The sequence below is a fragment of the Saccoglossus kowalevskii genome, chromosome 4 (assembly GCF_978046115.1).
Source record: "Saccoglossus kowalevskii chromosome 4, keSacKowa6.1, whole genome shotgun sequence".
NCBI lineage: Eukaryota > Metazoa > Hemichordata > Enteropneusta > Harrimaniidae > Saccoglossus > Saccoglossus kowalevskii.
The window spans coordinates 42,736,540-42,755,542 of NC_140644.1; the positions used below are offsets into that span (position 1 = coordinate 42,736,540).

General features: G+C 42.5%; 1 protein-coding gene across 1 annotated transcript in view; it reads right to left on the reverse strand.

Annotated features, from left to right (window-relative positions):
* The window catches only part of LOC100376958 (mitochondrial disaggregase-like), a 42,336-nt gene that overhangs the window by 15,185 nt on the left and 8,148 nt on the right, over window positions 1-19,003 (reverse strand). The window contains exons 4-9 of the mRNA XM_085498636.1: window positions 12,259-12,362; window positions 10,894-11,022; window positions 10,566-10,663; window positions 10,296-10,410; window positions 9,422-9,499; window positions 6,742-7,004 (exon numbers count right to left, since the gene is read on the reverse strand). Coding sequence (XP_085354762.1) covers window positions 6,742-7,004; window positions 9,422-9,499; window positions 10,296-10,410; window positions 10,566-10,663; window positions 10,894-11,022; window positions 12,259-12,362 — 787 coding nt within the window. The remainder of the gene's footprint in view (window positions 1-6,741; window positions 7,005-9,421; window positions 9,500-10,295; window positions 10,411-10,565; window positions 10,664-10,893; window positions 11,023-12,258; window positions 12,363-19,003) is intronic.

Sequence of the window (19,003 nt, forward strand, 5' to 3'; positions counted from 1 at the left end):
ACAACTCTAACAGAACTCTACCAAAGGTGCCTACAACCCAAATATCTAAGTAATTGAAGATATCGCCATAATATGAACAACTCTAACAGAACTCTACCAAAGGTGCCTACAACCCAAATATCTAAGTAATTGAAGATATCGCCATAATATGAACAACTCTAACAGAACTCTACCAAAGGTGTCTACAACCCAAATATCTAAGTAATTGAAGATATCGCCATAATATGAACAACTCTAACAGAACTCTACCAAAGGTGCCTACAACCCAAATATCTAAGTAATTGAAGATATCGCCATAATATGAACAACTCTAACAGAACTCTACCAAAGGTGCCTACAACCCAAATATCTAAGTAATTGAAGATATCGCCATAATATGAACAACTCTAACAGAACTCTACCAAAGGTGCCTACAACCCAAATATCTAAGTAATTGAAGATATCGCCATAATATGAACAACTCTAACAGAACTCTACCAAAGGTGCCTACAACCCAAATATCTAAGTAATTGAAGATATCGCCATAATATGAACAACTCTAACAGAACTCTACCAAAGGTGCCTACAACCCAAATATCTAAGTAATTGAAGATATCGCCATAATATGAACAACTCTAACAGAACTCTACCAAAGGTGCCTACAACCCAAATATCTAAGTAATTGAAGATATCGCCATAATATGAACAACTCTAACAGAACTCTACCAAAGGTGCCTACAACCCAAATATCTAAGTAATTGAAGATATCGCCATAATATGAACAACTCTAACAGAACTCTACCAAAGGTGCCTACAACCCAAATATCTAAGTAATTGAGCTGGTAATCTTCAAGATTTTTCACCAAAATGTATTGTCACAAAATACAAATCAGATAAAAAAACAATCAGTTTTCAAAAATAAGTCAGTGACAGTAATTTAGGCAGAGGGTTTTCCGAACCTGTCTATTCACATAGTTCATACCCACCATAGACTCCGGTCAGTCAAAATGACTATTTTGAACTGTAGGCGCTAATCAGCGATTCTGCCAATGACGGAGAGATAGAATCTAGGTCAGGGGAAGCCCCATGACCCCAAGATTCTTTTCCCTTACGTCACAAACCATGTGACCGAGCCAATATGGTGGCACCATTACGGCTGGATATTCACTCTGGTTCCTTTCTCTCCGCATCGAGGACTTAGACCAATGCTGTGGAAAGAGTGGGGTGGTTGGGGGGGGGACCCGGAGTCTATATTGAGTATGAACTATGTGAATAGGCGGGTTCGGAGAACCCTCTGCCTAAATTCACTACGTTCAATTACACACCATAGACTCCAAAATTACTATTTTTGAACTGTAGACAGAGTCAGATGCCAATAGGTAGTGGGTTTTCTGAGCAAACAGAAAAATGATGAAAGTCATTTTCCAGTCCGGGATGAAACACTCATAAATCAAACATCAATAATCACTCAACACCTCAGTTAAGACCCAAAAAGGGTGGTGTCTTACCTTGCCTGTGCTGTTCCCGGAGACCACCGCTGTGTTGCCTGTGTGGAGCAGGACTCTGTGGTCTCGAACTATGAGTAGAAAGTGTGGTAGTGCTAAGTACACTGCTTTCAGTTTGAGCCGGTTGATATGGTAGTCCCGAAACTAATGCGGGAGCCATATCCTTGGATGGAGGCATCTGTTACCAGAGTCATACCTGCAGCGAGTGGGTCCAAGGGGCTCCCCTGCCCGAGGTTGGCCAGTGACGACCACCAGGGCAGGGTTTCTTTCACTTGGTCCCAGAACAAAATCTGCCTATCTAGTTCCCATAGAAGAGCTCGTCATTGTAACAACAAGCGTTATACCGGGCGGCTGCGTAGTTTGGCCTGGGGAACCACCCTTCGAACAGAGGTCATCATTCCGATGATCCGCAGTTCTCGGAGGGACACTGTGGGAACGCTGACTAGGCGCATGAAACAGCTATACCAAGCTTACCTCTGTGTCAAACTCCATGCCCAGGAACACCAACTGTGCGTTGGGTTGAGATGTTGATTTACTAAAAAGCCCAACTGGTGAAGTAAATCCTGTGATAGCCTGACATGTTTGGCAAATAACCCCTTGTCCAGGTTGTGTCATCTAGGTACAGATTGAGGCAGTACCTGCTTCATCACTCTGTTGTTGTGTATAACCCGAACGGGGGGGCACCCGAAATTCAAATACTTGGCCCAGCTGGGCGATTCAAAGAAGATGGCAACTCACTGGGTGCATTGGTATGTGCAGGTAGGCCCTTAAAGTCTAGTGGGGCTAGCCAGTCGAAACGGTGGATGGAGAGAAGAATCCTGAATGGCGTCTCCATGCGGAACCGATCAAGAAGCACGTACTGATTCAGTCTGCCTAGGTCCAGAACTGTACGCCCGCCACCTGTAGATTTGGTACTATAAATGCAATTGGGTAGAAGCCTGAGCTTAATGCCAGCTGATCTACCCTGTGTAAGGCGCCCTTTTCCGGCAAACTGCCTGATTGCTTCCGCCTTGCGAGAGTCCCCTGGCAGTGTCTAATAGCCGTAGTTGCACAGTAGTGGCCCCGGCCAAGAGAGCCAGGTGACACTAGGGGATGTCGCACGTAGATGTGCGGTGGCCTACAAGTCGCCTGGTCTAGGAGGCTGGTGCATTCTGCCTTCGAGGTCTCAGAGTCCTGGGCGCGCACAGATTGTCGTCTCAGATTGAGCTGGCGAGAACGCCAATGGAACGCGGCCATCCCCGGTACCGGGGTCTGGGAAAGAAGCCTTGGGATCCGGTTGATGGTGTTTTAGTCTCATCCCACACATTGGGTCTGATCCCGAAACCACACCGACCGGGTAGCATTTGGTCCAGCAGAAAGTGTTGCATAAGATTTTACCTCACTTGGGGGCCTTAAGCGTTACCTCCTCCGCGGCTGACCAACGTTTGCCCATCACCACCGTTTAAACGCCCGATGCTCCACTCCACACTCAGACAGACAAGGAGAGACATGCCAAACATGCAGTTCAATTTAAGCGATTTTTACTGGTCGCAAGACCTTGCGATGTGGTCAGTCTCAGTGAGTTTGATGGCTCTGAAAAAATATCTCAGGCCTCGGATGCGGGTTCTATGCTGGTAAATTCTGAATATAACCACTGCACAGTCGACTTGAAAAACAAAGACGCAAAAAAAACGGCAGCGAGCTTCTGGTGCTGTCATTATATTTATCCATTTCTAAATACGTAGATCAAGCATAAAATGGAGACGACATGCATGAGGGAAGCGAATTACAGTTGGAAAAGGTGACGTAACAAAGTCAACAAGTAATTAAGCTACGACGCCGGGTTTTATCTCTTTGTTGTGAAAAATGCTACACACAAAGGGGAAAACGACACATGGTAAAAATGACAAGGAAAACTTATCCTACCAGCTACAATGGTGGATGCCGCATTAGCGGCAATACCCCCAGGCTAGAAACTCAGACAGGAAAAAGCAAGTGATCCAGGCAGAGCGCTAGACTTCATCCCAATGTGATTAAAATCTGATGTAGTGTACGGGCTTTAATTATTTTGGCTATAAACTTATTTTAATTTTAATTTGTATTACTTTTGTTATTAATGCCTTTTTATTTTATTATAATTGTACTTTGATTTTGATTTTGTGATTTTTTTAAATTCTGCCCTACATACATCTGACCTGATGCCTATGTAACAAGATTTCAATGAGACCCACTATCGATGATTTTAGTCAACGAATCACAGACCTCCTTCTATAGCGGCACATGATGACGTCACCGGGCAGATTCAGGTGGCAAACACACTCAAATAAAATGACGGATTATACCGATGTTTTCAGTAAGTTTATCATTGTTGAATGCAACAAAAGTCATTTTTTATGGTTATATTGTGGCTCGAATGGTTTGAGTTTAGATCATTATGCGTAAGTATTCTGGGAGTGACGATTTTGTTTCCACCGGTTCGACCGAACACCGGTATCTTTTTCCAGTCGCTTGCCCTGGAGACGGGTGATGTTTTGTTGACGATCGGGTCAAAATCGTCCACGGTATTGAAACCGTAGCTATAAATATTCATCAAAATGTATCAACATTTTGTACATTATACAATAACTCTTTATTAAAGTAATTGAGCTGATTTGGGCTGGAATAAAATATTTATTTGGAACACATCGCAATTGATCAGGAAATATTTTTTTGCTCCAATTTTCTGCGTCGATGCCGTGGGCCGGTGACCGTTATACAATTTAAAATCAGTTTGCATTGTTTACTATAGCTGTTTACAGTGTTCTAATCATTACGATTTACTTATTTGTTTGCTTCCATTCTAGATAATTATGCTCAGTGTTAGATGTAAAATTAAAGCAATGACTGAATAAACAAACCTTGGCTGGCGAAGATGTATCAGGAAGTGTACACATTTGTTGGAAGTGAAAAAAATATTCAATGTAATGACAAAAATTGTAAAATGCTGTCGAATTTCTTTTGTAATTAATAATATACTAGCAATTTTCTGTTAATGGTTTATTCAAGTGGGCAAAATATAATGTACAGAAAGATTGCCCGTATACACTGAAAAGTAAGCAACCGACAGCCTGTATAAAAGGGGGGCTGTGATTGGCTGTTACTTACGCGAGATTTGAACGGGACTTACATAGGCATCGGATCAGATGTATGTAGGGCGGAATTAAAAAAAATCACAAAATCAAAGTAAAATAATAAAATAACAAGCAGCCTATCGGCTGAGATAGCTACGCTGTTAGCAATGCACATTTCAATTAAAGAACTGAAGACATCATTAGAAAATGAACAATATGTATAGTATCAAAGCAATCGGACTTACAGTTTTTAACAAGAAGTCGAAAATATCACTTTTTACCAATAATGACCAAAATATTCACCAAAATTGAGAATTGAAGATATCATCACAAAATGAACAAATCTGAGCGAGGTCCACATGTAGTACCTATATATGTAATATTAAAGCAATCAGACTATTGGTTTTTTACAAGAAGTCGAAAATATCACTTTTTACCAAATATGACAAAAATATTCACCAAAATTATAGAATCGAAGATATCATCACGAAATGAACAAATCTGAGAAAGGTCTACATGTAGTATCTAAATATGTAATATCAAAGCAATTGAACTTTTGGTTTTTAACAAGAAGTCGAAAATATCACTTTTTACCAAAAATTACAAAAATATTCACCAAAATTAGAGAATTGAAGATACCATCACAAAATGAACAAATCTGAGAGAGGTCCACATGTAGTACCTATATATGTAATATCAAAGCAATCAGACTATTGGTTTTTTACAAGAAGTCGAAAATATCACTTTTTACCAAAAATGACAAAAATATTCACCAAATTTATAGAATCGAAGATATCATCACGAAACGAACAAATCTGAGAAAGGTCTACATGTAGTATCTAAATATGTAATATCAAAGCAATTGAACTATTGGTTTTTAACAAGAAGTCGAAAATATCACTTTTTACCAAAAATGATAAAAATATTCACCAAAATTAGAGAATTAAAGATATCATTACAAAATGAACAAACCTGAGAGAGGTCCACATGTAGTACCTATATATGTAATGTCAAAGCAATTGCAATTGCGGTTTTTAACAAGAAGTCGAAAATATCACTTTTTACCAAAAATGACAAAAATATTCACCAAAATTAGAGAATTGAAGATATCAACATGAAATGAACAAACCTAAGAGAGGTCTACCCAAGGTACATATACACTAAGTATCAAAGCATTCAGGCTTGTAGTTTTCAAGAAGAAGTCAAAAAAGTAAAACATTGACACGGACGACGACAACGACGGACAATCACTCATATGATAAGCTCCGCTCGACAAAGTCGACAGCGGAGCTAAAAAGGCATTAATAACAAAAGTAATAAAAAATAAAATTAAAATAAGTTAATAGCCAAAATAATTAAAGACCGTACACTACATCAGATTTTAATCAGATTGGACTTCATCCCTGCTCGATGCGGAGAAAAAGCAAGTGAATATCCAGCCATAATGGCATCGCCATATGGGCTCAGTCACGTGGTTCGTGACATAAAGGAAAAGAATCGTGGGCTCATGGGGCTTCCCCTGACCTAGATTCTATCTATCCATCATTGGCAGAATCGCTGATTAATGCCTACAGTTCAAAATAGTCATTTTGACTGACCGGAGTTTATGGTGGGTAATTGAACATAGTGAATTGGATGGATTCACATGGCCATCTTCATAGTGCATGTACTCTGCAGTATTATCCAATAACCTTATTAATAACCTTAATACTTTAAGGTGAGATATCAGCCTGAATGCATATACATTTTGGATTGAATACAAATATTACTTTTTACAGTAATTACAATGCTACATGTATAATAATAAATATTTATACATCTATCACTGTAATGCCATGGGTTACAGCGTGCTGTAATTTTGCGGTATTGCACTGGGTATTTTCATCCTACCATATTAGGAAATGCGAATTCCAAATATGGAATGATTACGTGCGCCGCACTCCACACAAAGAAGTTCGCTGATTCTGTTCTAAAATTTTTGGATTTAGCATTCCCATGATATATCACTGGGAGGAAAAGATGTATAATAATAAGGTTATTACGAGAATATCACAAAATATGACAGTACGCCATCGCATCGACCTCCGCTGCGTGCCAGTTGATACTCCACTGTACTGTCTTCATGCATACTTTAAAGTATCCTTGTAATAACCTCATAATATACTTACCTCATCAAATAATTGTAACATAATAGTTAAAACATCAGGATGTGCTTTATCAACCTCATCAAATAATACCACAGCATTTGGACACTGCTTTAATTGCTTTGTTAACTGTCCACCCTGTTCATGTCCAACATAACCTGGTGGTGATCCTATAAACTTGGCCACCTCATGTCTTTCTTGATATTCAGACATATCTAATCTGATGAAACCTTTCTTGTGATCTCGATGTAAATATTTTGCAACTTGTTTGGCAAGTTCAGTTTTACCTGTGAATATTAATTTGACACAACCATCAGATGTATTATATATATATAATCAACATAATACACAACAATGATCAAATTAACAGATATAGTGTTAGGTTAGGTACAATATACTAGTAGATAAAGTTAGATTAGGCAAGGTTGAAGGGTTTGAACTGGCATGAGTTTTTGAACACGTCTTAGAACTGAGTTACAGGTTAGAAGGTGGTGGTTGTTGCACCATGCATGTGCTAGAGTTGTGCTGATTTTCCCTCAACCCCATGTATCCTCCAACTAGTAAGCATGAGTTTTTGAACAGGTCTTAGAACTGAGTTACAGGGTAGAAGATGGTGGTCTTTGCACCATGCATGTGCTAGAGTTGTGTTGATTTTCCCTCAACCCCATGTATCCTCCAACTAGTAAGCATGAGTTTTCGAACACGTCTTAGAACTGAGTTACAGGTTAGAAGGTGGTGGTTGTTGCACCATGCATGTGCTAGAGTTGTGCTGATTTTCCCTCAACCCCATGTATCCTCCAACTAGTAAGCATGAGTTTTTGCACAGGTCTTAGAACTGAGTTACAGGTTAGAAGGTGGTGGTCGTTGCACCATGCATGTGCTAGAGTTGTGCTGATTTTCCCTCAACCCCATGTATCCTCCAACTAGTAAGCATGAGTTTTTGCACAGGTCTTAGAACTGAGTTACAGGTTAGAAGGTGGTGGTCGTTGCACCATGCATGTGCTAGAGTTGTGCTGATTTTCCCTCAACCCCATGTATCCTCCAACTAGTAAGCATGAGTTTTTGAACAGGTCTTAGAACTGAGTTACAGGGTAGAAGATGGTGGTCGTTGCACCATGCATGTGCTAGAGTTGTGTTGATTTTCCCTCAACCCCATGTATCCTCCAACTAGTAAGCATGAGTTTTTGCACAGGTCTTAGAACTGAGTTACAGGTTAGAAGGTGGTGGTCGTTGCACCATGCATGTGCTAGAGTTGTGCTGATTTTCCCTCAACCCCATGTATCCTCCAACTAGTAAGCATGAGTTTTTGAACAGGTCTTAGAACTGAGTTACAGGGTAGAAGGTGGTGGTCGTTGCACCATGCATGTGCTAGAGTTGTGCTGATTTTTCCTCAACCCCATGTATCCTCCAACTAGTAAGCATGAGTTTTTGAACAGGTCTTAGAACTGAGTTACAGCGTAGAATGTGGTGGTCTTTGCACCATGCATGTGCTAGAGTTGTGTTGATTTTCCCTCAACCCCATGTATCCTCCAACTAGTAAGCATGAGTTTTTGAACACGTCTTAGAACTGAGTTACAGGGTAGAAGGTGGTGGTTGTTGCACCATGCATGTGCTAGAGTTGTGCTGATTTTCCCTCAACCCCATGTATCCTCCAACTAGTAAGCATGAGTTTTTGAACAGGTCTTAGAACTGAGTTACAGGGTAGAAGATGGTGGTCTTTGCACCATGCATGTGCTAGAGTTGTGCTGATTTTCCCTCAACCCCATGTATCCTCCAACTAGTAAGCATGAGTTTTTACCTTGCTATGATGTATACTTTGACACCCTTATAGAGTCCTTTAATGCATTCTAATCACACCAATAATTACCTTGTTAATTCTAGGTAGTGTCTCATTTTCATACATTTTAATCTGTGCAATATTAAAGTCGCCATCTTAAAATTTGTGCATATGTTATGTGCATATGTATGTTGTGCATACATGGCATGATGATCATCACCTTATAGGGCAGCATTATGTGGCATATTATATTTTGAAGGAGATAAATCATAATATTATACCACTCAGTACACACATTGTTACATTAGTTGTTTGTTTTGTTTGGGCCATAAATTTTCCTAAACGTTGGATATGGGGGTTTAATATAATGTAATTCCACTTTTTCAAAACTGTACACAAGTTATAAATAAGGTTTATGTAGTAATTTTCTAACAGAAAATTTAAAAATAATATTAACAATTTGTAATAATAATTCAAAGAATATTATTTAAAACCACCAATATTGGCGTATTTGAGACTCTACGCCATAATGCTAAAATGTCAATCTACTTGCATGGACCAATCAGATTTTTGTTACATAGTATGGAGATATAGAAAACTATTACACTGGCTTTACAATGAACTGCCATAATATATATGATAAACCTTTATTATTTTAGTTGTATACTTTTATCCAATCACTTGTTTTTATGGATCAATCCAAATTACTGCACTACTACTGCACACAGATAAAATGTCTGTAGATATAAACTGCATAATAATAATATAAGTATCATCTGAGGGTATTGTATGGTAAAGAAAAAACAAATACATTACACAGATTCATTAATGTGTAACTATTAACAATAGTAAGTGACAGGATTCATTGCTGATATCATTTTGATCTGTGGTTGTTCATCAATAAAAATTACATGGAATATTACTAACCTATTCCTGATGAACCGAGAAATAGAAATACCAACGGATGGTCTTCATCATACCAACCATTTTCTTTTCTTCTGATTGCTACAAGTAATAAATAAAACACTGTCTCACATATTTCATTACATTATCATAGAACATACTATAGTCAGTTTCATTGAGGAATGAATTTCTTTGTTATGAAAAATTATTAAATATTTATAAAAATCTCACCATGGAAGACCCTCATGCTTCATTCAATTCCAGAGAGGACAGTTTCATTGGCTATACAAGCCACTTGGTAATGTGACAACAATCAGGGACTAGATATTTTTCATTTATCAGGTGGAATGATACATGGGAGTTGTGATAAGGCTTTTGCACATGTTTGTGTATAGATACTATGCTATGTTAATGTGGTTCGCCACCGAGTTTTCATGGATTGCAAAATGTCTCATCAATGATGTTTGATCCAAATTAATGAATCTCTTAATTATTGGCAGTGAAACTGCCATGTATGCAAAATATCATCTTTAAGGCAGGATACATTCATTAATGCGTTATGATTAATTATTAAAGTTGCTTTCAGTTGCCGGTCACTGGTAACATAGTGGTTGTCACATCAGACTCATGATCGGTAGACCCAAGCTCAAATTCTACCTGGGTGAGTGTGCCACAGGCTCAATGGGAAGGCCAATTCCACTGGTCGAGATTCATCCACGAATGCGACTTTGGGGGAACCTTGGTTAAGGTCCGCAGGTGCTTGTGTTTGACCGAGCCTGGTTGACACCAAGATAGCGCATTAAAATTACCATTTATTAGAGATGGCCACACCATTCTAGATTATTTAAAAAAAAAGTGATTTGTGGGAGTACATCACTGGTAAAACTCTAAAGCCCACCTGAAGCCACTGTTGTTATGGCACCGTCTTGGCCAACAAGAACTTCCTTTATTCTCTTGTCAAGCGGGAATTTCCTTCGTTCCTCTGCTTCTCTTTGTTTTTGGAGTTCTTCGTACTAAAATAAAAATCAGAGAAGAATTGATCCATGGTTGTACAGCCATTATCATAACAATTCTGTGAAAGAGTTATTCTATTCTATTCTATTCTATTCTATTCTATTCTATTCTATTCTATTCTATTCTATTCTATTCCTACATATACATAACATACTTTTGTTTCATGTTCTTTAAGTAGTTTCCTAATTTCTTCATTTCTCGTATATTCCATGGGATGGTGTCCACTATCATTTTCTAATGTTGGATCTGCACCTAGATATGGGATTAAACAATGCAACAATGTTCAAATATTCAAGTACATGAATAATTATAGCATGTTTAGGCATGTACAATGCACATCGATACAAGACATTTCATAACAAAGCCCTGTCCACAATCCCCCTTTCATTACAATGTTACATAGTACGGGTCCCATATTCAAAATACAAGTGATTTATTTCAGAAGGGATTCATAAAAATTCTACAAGTATATAAATTCTCACCAGAATTGAGTAATAATTTCACCACTTCACAACTGTCACTGAGTATAGCATAGTGTAATGCTGTACAACCTTTGAAATTGGCTCTGACATTGAGACGGTCACAAAAATCATCCTCTCTTGTCACAAGAACTGAAGACAATAAAGAAAAGTTATGAATTACATGTTATTAATCTACAAATTATTGATAAAAGAAAATCATATATATCTAAGAAAACACAGTGATTGATTTAGTACCAAAGTAAAGTGAAAACAAGCAAATGAACGGTTGAAATGGCTCTGCTGTCATTGTGGTGGCCACACACCAAATAGACAAATCAAGGTTAACCCATGGTTTGGTTTTGATTGTTGAGAACATGTCAACTTAACTTCACCAAACGAATTGTAGAAAATAATGTACACCTCAAATATCAAACTAATTGGGTTGGTAGTTCTCAAGAACAAGTTAGTATTTGCCAATATATATTTGAAAATATCGTGAACAAATCTGTCACAGACCCACCCAAGGTACCTACATACCAAGTAGCAAAGCAATCGAGCTGGTAGTTTTTAAAAAAAGTTGAAAATAGCCTTTTTTTACCAAAAATGACAATACTGTGTGCCAAGAATTAGAGATATCGTTGCGAAATGAACACCAAAGGTACCTACATACTAATAGTATCAATGCAATTGAGCTAGTAGTTTTCAAATCAATGTCTATATAAATAAATGTCACAAGAAAACAATATAATCATTCACATGTCATGTTACTCCTGTTACAGATCTATAATTGATCCAGATCTAGGTTAATACAATGAATCAAGGATTGATCCAGATATAGGTTAATACAATGAATCAAGGATTGATCCAGATATAGGTTAATACAGTGAATCAAGGATTGATCCAGATCCAGGTTAACACAGTGAATCAATGATTGATCTAGATCAAGATTGATACAGTGAATCAAGGACTGATTAAAATTGATACAGTGAATCAAGGACTGATTAAAATTGATACAGTGAATCAAGGATTGATACAGATTCAGATTGATACAGTAAATCAAGTATTGTTCCAGATCTAGGTTGATACAGTGAATCAAGGATTGATCCAGATCTAGGTTAATACAGTGAATCAATGATTGATCCAGATCTAGGTTAATACAGGGAATCAATGATTGATCTAGATCTAGGTTAATACAGTGAATCAATGATTGATCCAGATCTAGGTTAATACAGTGAATCAATGATTGATCCAGATCTAGGTTAATACAGTGAATCAAGGATTGATGTACACCAGACTTTCTGAAAGCTATAGATCAATATGTATCAGTTGTGTCTGAACATGACAAGTACATGTATATGAAAAGAATACTATTAAAATAGTATATACCATGCAATGAGTTGATTTTTGTTCTCTGTGACATATCAAACACGTTGGTGAAACCATCTTTCATATTTGGGTCTGCTCCAGCTTCTAATAATACACGGACAGCTCTGCAATATCAACAGAATGTGAGTGGATGGTGAGTGAGTGGATGGTGAGTGAGTGGATGGTAGGTGAGTGGATGGTAGGTGAGTGGATGGTAGGTGAGTGGATGGTGAGTGGATGGTAGGTGAGTGGATGGTAGGTGAGTGGATGGTAGGTGAGTGGATAGTAGGTGAGTGGATGGTAGGTGAGTGGATGGTAGGTGAGTGGATGGTAGGTGAGTGGATGGTGAGTGAGTGGATGGTGAGTGAGTGGATGGTGAGTGAGTGGATGGTGAGAGAGTGGATGGTAGGTGAGTGGATGGTAGGTGAGTGGATGGTAGGTGAGTGGATGGTAGGTGAGTGGATGGTAGGTGAGTGGATGGTAGGTGAGTGGATGGTAGGTGAGTAGATGGTAGGTGAGTAGATGGTGAGTGAGTGGATGGTGAGTGAGTGGATGGTGATTGAGTGGATGGTGAGGGAGTGGATGGCGAGTGAGTGGATGGAGAGAATGAATGGAGAGAGAGTGAGAGTGGATGGTAGGTGAGTGGATGGTGAATGAGTGGATGGTAGGTGAGTGGATGGTAGGTGAGTGGATGGTGAGTGAATGGATGGTGAGTGAATGGTGAGTGAATGGTGAGTGAGTGGATAGTGAGTGAGTGGATGGTGAGTGAGTGGATAGTGAGTGAGTGGATGGTGAGTGAGTGGATGGTGAGTGAGTGGATGGTGAGTGAGTGGATGGTGAGTGAGTGGATGGTAATTGAGTGGATGGTGATTGAGTGAGTGGATGGTGAGTAAGTGAGTGGATGGTGAGTGAGTGAGTGAATGGTGAGTGAGTGAATGGCGAGAGAGTGAGTGAGTGAGTGAGTGAGTGAGTGAGTGGGTGGTGAATGAGTGGATGGTGATTGAGTGGATGGTGATTGAGAGGATGGAGAGTGAGTGGATGGTGATTTAGTGGATGGTAATTGAGTGGATGGTGATTGAGTGGATGGTGAGTGAGTGGATGGTGAGTGAGAAGATGGTGAGTGAGAAGATGGTGAGTGGATGGATGGTGATTGAGTAGATGGATGGTGATTGAGTAGATGGATGGTGATTGAGTGGATGGTGAGTGAGTGGATGGTGAGTGACTGGATGGTGAGTGACTGGATGGTGAGCGAGTGAGTGGATGTTGAGTGAGTGGATGGTGAGTGAGTGAGTGGATGGTGAGTGAGTGGCTAGTGAGTGAGTGAGTGAGTGAGTGAGTGGATAGTGAGTGAGTGGATGGTGATTGAGTGGATGGTGATTGAGTGGATGGTGATTGAGTGGATGGTGAGTGAGTGGATGGCGAGTGAGTGGATGGAGAGTGAATGGATGGAGAGTGAATGGATGGAGAGTGAGTGGATAGATGGTGATTGAGTGGATGGTGAGTGAGTGGATGGTGAGTGAGTGGATGGTGAGTGATAGGATGGTGAGTGAGTGGATGGTGAGAGAGTGGATGGTGAGTGAATGGATGGTGAGTGAGTGAGTGGACAGTGAGTGAGTGAATGGTGAGTGAGTGAGCGGATAGTGAGTGAGTGAGTGAGTGGATAGTGAGTGAGTGAGTGGATGGTGATTGAGTGGATGGTGATTGAGAGGATGGAGAGTAAGTGGATGGAGAGTGAGTGGATGGTGAGTGAGTGGATTGTGAGTGAGTAGATGGTGAGTGAGTGGATGTGGATGGTGAGTGAGTGGAGGGTGAGTGAATGGATGGATGGAGAGTGAGTGGATGGATGGTGAGTGAATGGATGGAGAGTGAGTGGATGGATGGTGAGTGAATGGATGGAGAGTGAGTGGATGGATGGTGATTGAGTAGATGGATGGTGATTGAGTGTGATGGTGATTGAGTGGATGGTGAGTGAGTGGATGGTGAGTGAGTGGATGGTGAGTGAGTGGATGGTGAGTGAGTGGATGGTGGGTGAGTGGATGGTGAGTGAGTGGATGGTGAGTGAGTGGATGTTGAGTGAGTGGATGGTGAGTGAGTGGATGTTGAGTGAGTGGATGTTGAGTGAGTGGATGGTGAGTGAGTGAGTGGATGGTGAGTGAGTGAGTGGATGGTGAGTGAGTGGATGTGGATGGTGAGTGAGTGGATGGTGTGTGAGTGGATGGTGTGTGAGTAGATGATCAATGAGTGGATGGTGACTGAGTGGATGGTGACTGAGTGGATGGTGACTGAGTGGATGGAGAGTGAGTGGATGGAGAGTGAGAGGAAGGTGAGTGAGTGAATGGATGGTGGGTGAGTTAGTGGATGGTGAGTGGGTGAGTGGATGGATGGATGGTGGGTGAGTGAGTGGATGGTGAGTGAGTGGATGGCGAGTGAGTGGATGGCGAGTGAGTGGATGGCGAGTGAGTGGATGGCGAGTGAGTGGATGGCAAGTGAGTGGATGGCGAGTGAGTGGATGGTGAGTGAGTAGATGGTGAGTGAGTGGATGTGGATGGTGAGTGAGTGGATGGTGAGTGAATGGATGGAGAGTGAGTGGATGGATGGTGATTGAGTAGATGAATGGTGAGTGAGTGAGTGGATGGTGAGTGAGTGCGTGGATGGTGAGTGAGTGAGTGGATGGTGAGTGAGTGAGTGGATGGTGAGTGGATGGATGGTGAGTGAGTGGATGGATGGTGAGTGAGTGGATGGTGAGTGAGTGGATGGTGAGTGAGTGGATGGCGAGTGAATGGATGGAGAGTGAATGGATGGAGAGTGAGTGGATAGATGGTGATTGAGTGGATGGTGAGTGAGTGGATGGTGAGTGAGAGGATGGTGAGTGAGTGGATGGTGAGAGAGTGGATGGTGAGTGAGTGGATGGTGAGTGAGTGAGTGAGTGGACAGTGAGTGAGTGAATGGTGAGTGAGTGAGTGGATAGTGAGTGAGTGAGTGAGTGAGTGGATAGTGAGTGAGTGAGTGAGTGAGTGAGTGGATAGTGAGTGAGTGAGTGAGTGCGTGGATGGTGATTGAGTGGATGGTGATTGAGAGGATGGAGAGTGAGTGGATGGAGAGTAAGTGGATGGTGAGTGAGTGGATGGTGAGTGAGTAGATGGTGAGTGAGTGGATGTGGATGGTGAGTGAGTGGAGGGTGAGTGAATTGATGGAGAGTGAGTGGATGGATGGTGAGTGAATGGATGGAGAGTGAGTGGATGGATGGTGATTGAGTAGATGGATGGTGATTGAGTGTGATGGTGAGTGAGTGGATGGTGAGTGACTGGATGGATGGTGAGTTAGTGAGTGGATGTTGAGTAGTGGATGTTGAGTGAGTGAGTGGATAGTGAGTGAGTGGATGGTGAGTGAGTGGATGGTGAGTGAGTGGATGGTGAGTGAGTGGATGGTGAGTGAGTGAGTGGATGGTGAGTGAGTGGATGTTGAGTGAGTGGATGTTGAGTGAGTGGATGTTGAGTGAGTGAGTGGATGGTGAGTGAGTGAGTGGATGGATGGTGAGTGAGTGGATGGTGAGTGAGTGGATGGTGAGTGAGTGGATGGTGAGTGAGTGGATGTGGATGGTGAGTGAATGAATGAAGAGTGAGTAGATGGTAAGTGAGTGGATGGATGGTGATTGAGTGGATGGTGATTGAGTGGATGGATGGTGAGTGAGTGGATGGTGAGTGAGTAGATGTGGATGGTGAGTGAGTGGATGGTGAGTGAGTGGATGGTGTGTGAGTGGATGGTGTGTGAGTAGATGATCACTGAGTGGATGGTGACTGAGTGGATGGTGACTGAGTGGATGGTGACTGAGTGGATGGTGACTGAGTAGATGGTGACTGAGTAGATGGTGACTGAGTGGATGGTGACTGAGTGGATGGAGAGTGAGTGGATGGAGAGTGAGAGGAAGGTGAGTGAGTGAATGGATGGTGGGTGAGTGAGTGAGTGGATGGTGGGTGAGTTAGTGGATGGCGAGTGAGTGGATGGACAGAGAGTGGATGGTGAGTGAGTGAGTGGATGGTGAGTGAGTGAGTGGATGGTGAGTGAGTGAGTGGATGGTGAGTGAGTGAGTGGATGGTGAGTGAGTGAGTGGATGGGTGGTGAGTGAGTGGATGGGTGGTGAGTGAGTGGATGGTGAGTGAGAGGATGGTGAGTGAGTGGATGGATGGTGGGTGAGTGGATGGATGGTGGGTGAGTGAGTGGATGGCGAGTGAGTGGATGGCGAGTGAGTGGATGGCGAGTGAGTGGATGGCGAGTGAGTGGATGGCGAGTGAGTGGATGGCGAGTGAGTGGATGGCGAGTGAGTGGATGGTGAGTGAGTGGATGGTGAGTGAGTAGATGTGGATGGTGAGTGAGTGGATGGTGAGTGAATGGATGGAGAGTGAGTGGATGGATGGTGATTGAGTAGATGGATGGTGATTGAGTAGATGGATGGTGATTGAGTAGATGGTGAGTGAGTGGATGGTGAGTGACTGGATGGTGAGTGACTGGATGGTGAGTGAGTGAGTGGATGGTGAGTGAGTGGATGGTGAGTGAGTGCGTGGATGGTGAGTGAGTGAGTGGATGGTGAGTGAGTGGATAGTGAGTGAGTGAGTGAGTGGATAGTGCGTGAGTGAGTGGATGGTGAGTGAGTGGATGGTGAGTGAGTGGATGGTGAGTGAGTGGATGGTGAGTGAGTGGATGGTAAGTGAGTGGATGGCGAGTGAGTGGATGGAGAGTGAATGGATGGAGAGTGAGTGGATAGATGGTGATTGAGTGGATGGTGAGTGAGTGGATAGTGAGTGAGAGGATGGTGAGTGAGTGGATGGTGAGAGAGTGGATGGTGAGTGAGTGGATGGTGAGTGAGTGGATGGTGAGTGAGTGGATGGTGAGTGAGTGGATGGTGAGTGAGTGGATGGTGAGTGAGTGGATGGTGAGTGAGTGAGTGAGTGAATGGTGAGTGAGTGGATAATGAGTGAGTGAGTGGATAATGAGTGAGTGGGTGAGTGGATAGTGAGTGAGTGAGTGAGTGGATGGTGATTGAGTGGATGGTGATTGAGAGGATGGAGAGTGAGTGGATGGTGAGTGAGTGGATGGTGAGTGAGTAGATGGTGAGTGAGTGGATGTGGATGGTGGGTGAGTGGAGGGTGAGTGAATGGATGGAGAGTGAGTGGATGGATGGTGAGTGAATGGATGGAGAGTGAGTGAATGGATGGAGAGTGAGTGGATGGATGGTGATTGAGTAGATGGATGGTGATTGAGTGTGATGGTGATTGAGTGGATGGTGAGTGACTGGATGGATGGTGAGTGAGTGAGTGGATGGTGAGTGAGTGGATGGTGAGTGAGTGGATGGGTGGTGAGTGAGTGGATGGTGAGTGAGTGGATGGGTGGTGAGTGAGAGGATGGATGTTGAGTGAGTGAGTGGATGTTGAGTGAGTGAGTGGATGTTGAGTGAGTGAGTGGATGTTGAGTGAGTGAGTGGATGGTGAGTGAGTGGATGGTGAGTGAGTGGATGGTGAGTGAGTGGATGTTGAGTGAGTGGATGTTGAGTGAGTGGATGTTGAGTGAGTGGATGTTGAGTGAGTGGATGTTGAGTGAGTGGATGGTGAGTGAGTGGATGGTGAGTGAGTGGATGGTGAGTGAGTGGATGGTGAGTGAGTGAATGAATGAAGAGTGAGTGGATGGATGGTGAGTGACTGGATGGTGAGTGAGTGAGTGGATGTTGAGTGAGTGGATGGTGAGTGAGTGCGTGGATGGTGAGTGAGTGAGTGGATGGTGAGTGAGTGGATAGTGAGTGAGTGAGTGAGTGGATAGTGAGTGAGTGAGTGGATGGTGAGTGAGTGATGGTGAGTGAGTGGATGGTGAGTGAGTGGATGGTAAGTGAGTGGATGGCGAGTGAGTGGATGGAGAGTGAGTGGATGGAGAGTGAATGGATGGAGAGTGGATAGATGGTGATTGAGTGGATGGTGAGTGAGTGGATGGTGAGTGAGTGGATGGTGAGTGAGAGGATGGTGAGTGAGTGGATGGTGAGTGAGTGGATGGTGAGTGAGTGGATGGTGAGTGAGTGAGTGAGTGAATGGTGAGTGAGTGAGTGGATAATGAGTGAGTGAGTGGATAATGAGTGAGTGAGTGAGTGAGTGGATAGTGAGTGAGTGAGTGAGTGAGTGAGTGAGTGAGTGAGTGAGTGAGTGGATGGTGATTGAGTGGATGGTGATTGAGAGGATGGAGAGTGAGTGGATGGAGAGTGAGTGGATGGAGAGTGAGTGGATGGTGAGTGAGTGGATGGTGAGTGAGTAGATGGTGAGTGAGTGGATGTGGATGGTGAGTGAGTGGAGGGTGAGTGAATGGATGGAGAGTAAGTGGATGGATGGTGAGTGAATGGATGGAGAGTGAGTGGATGGATGGTGATTGAGTAGATGGATGGTGATTGAGTGTGATGGTGATTGAGTGGATGGTGAGTGAGTGGATGGTGAGTGACTGGATGGATGGTGAGTGAGTGAGTGGATGGTGAGTGAGTGAGTGGATGGTGAGTGAGTGAGTGGATGGTGAGTGAGTGGATGGGTGGTGAGTGAGTAGATGGGTGGTGAGTGAGAGGATGGTGAGTGAGTGGATGGATGGTGGGTGAGTGGATGGATGGTGGGTGAGTGGATGGATGTTGAGTGAGTGAGTGGATGTTGAGTGAGTGGATGGTGAGTGAGTGGATGGTGAGTGAGTGGATGGTGAGTGAGTGGATGGTGAGTGAGTGGATGGTGAGTGAGTGGATGGTGAG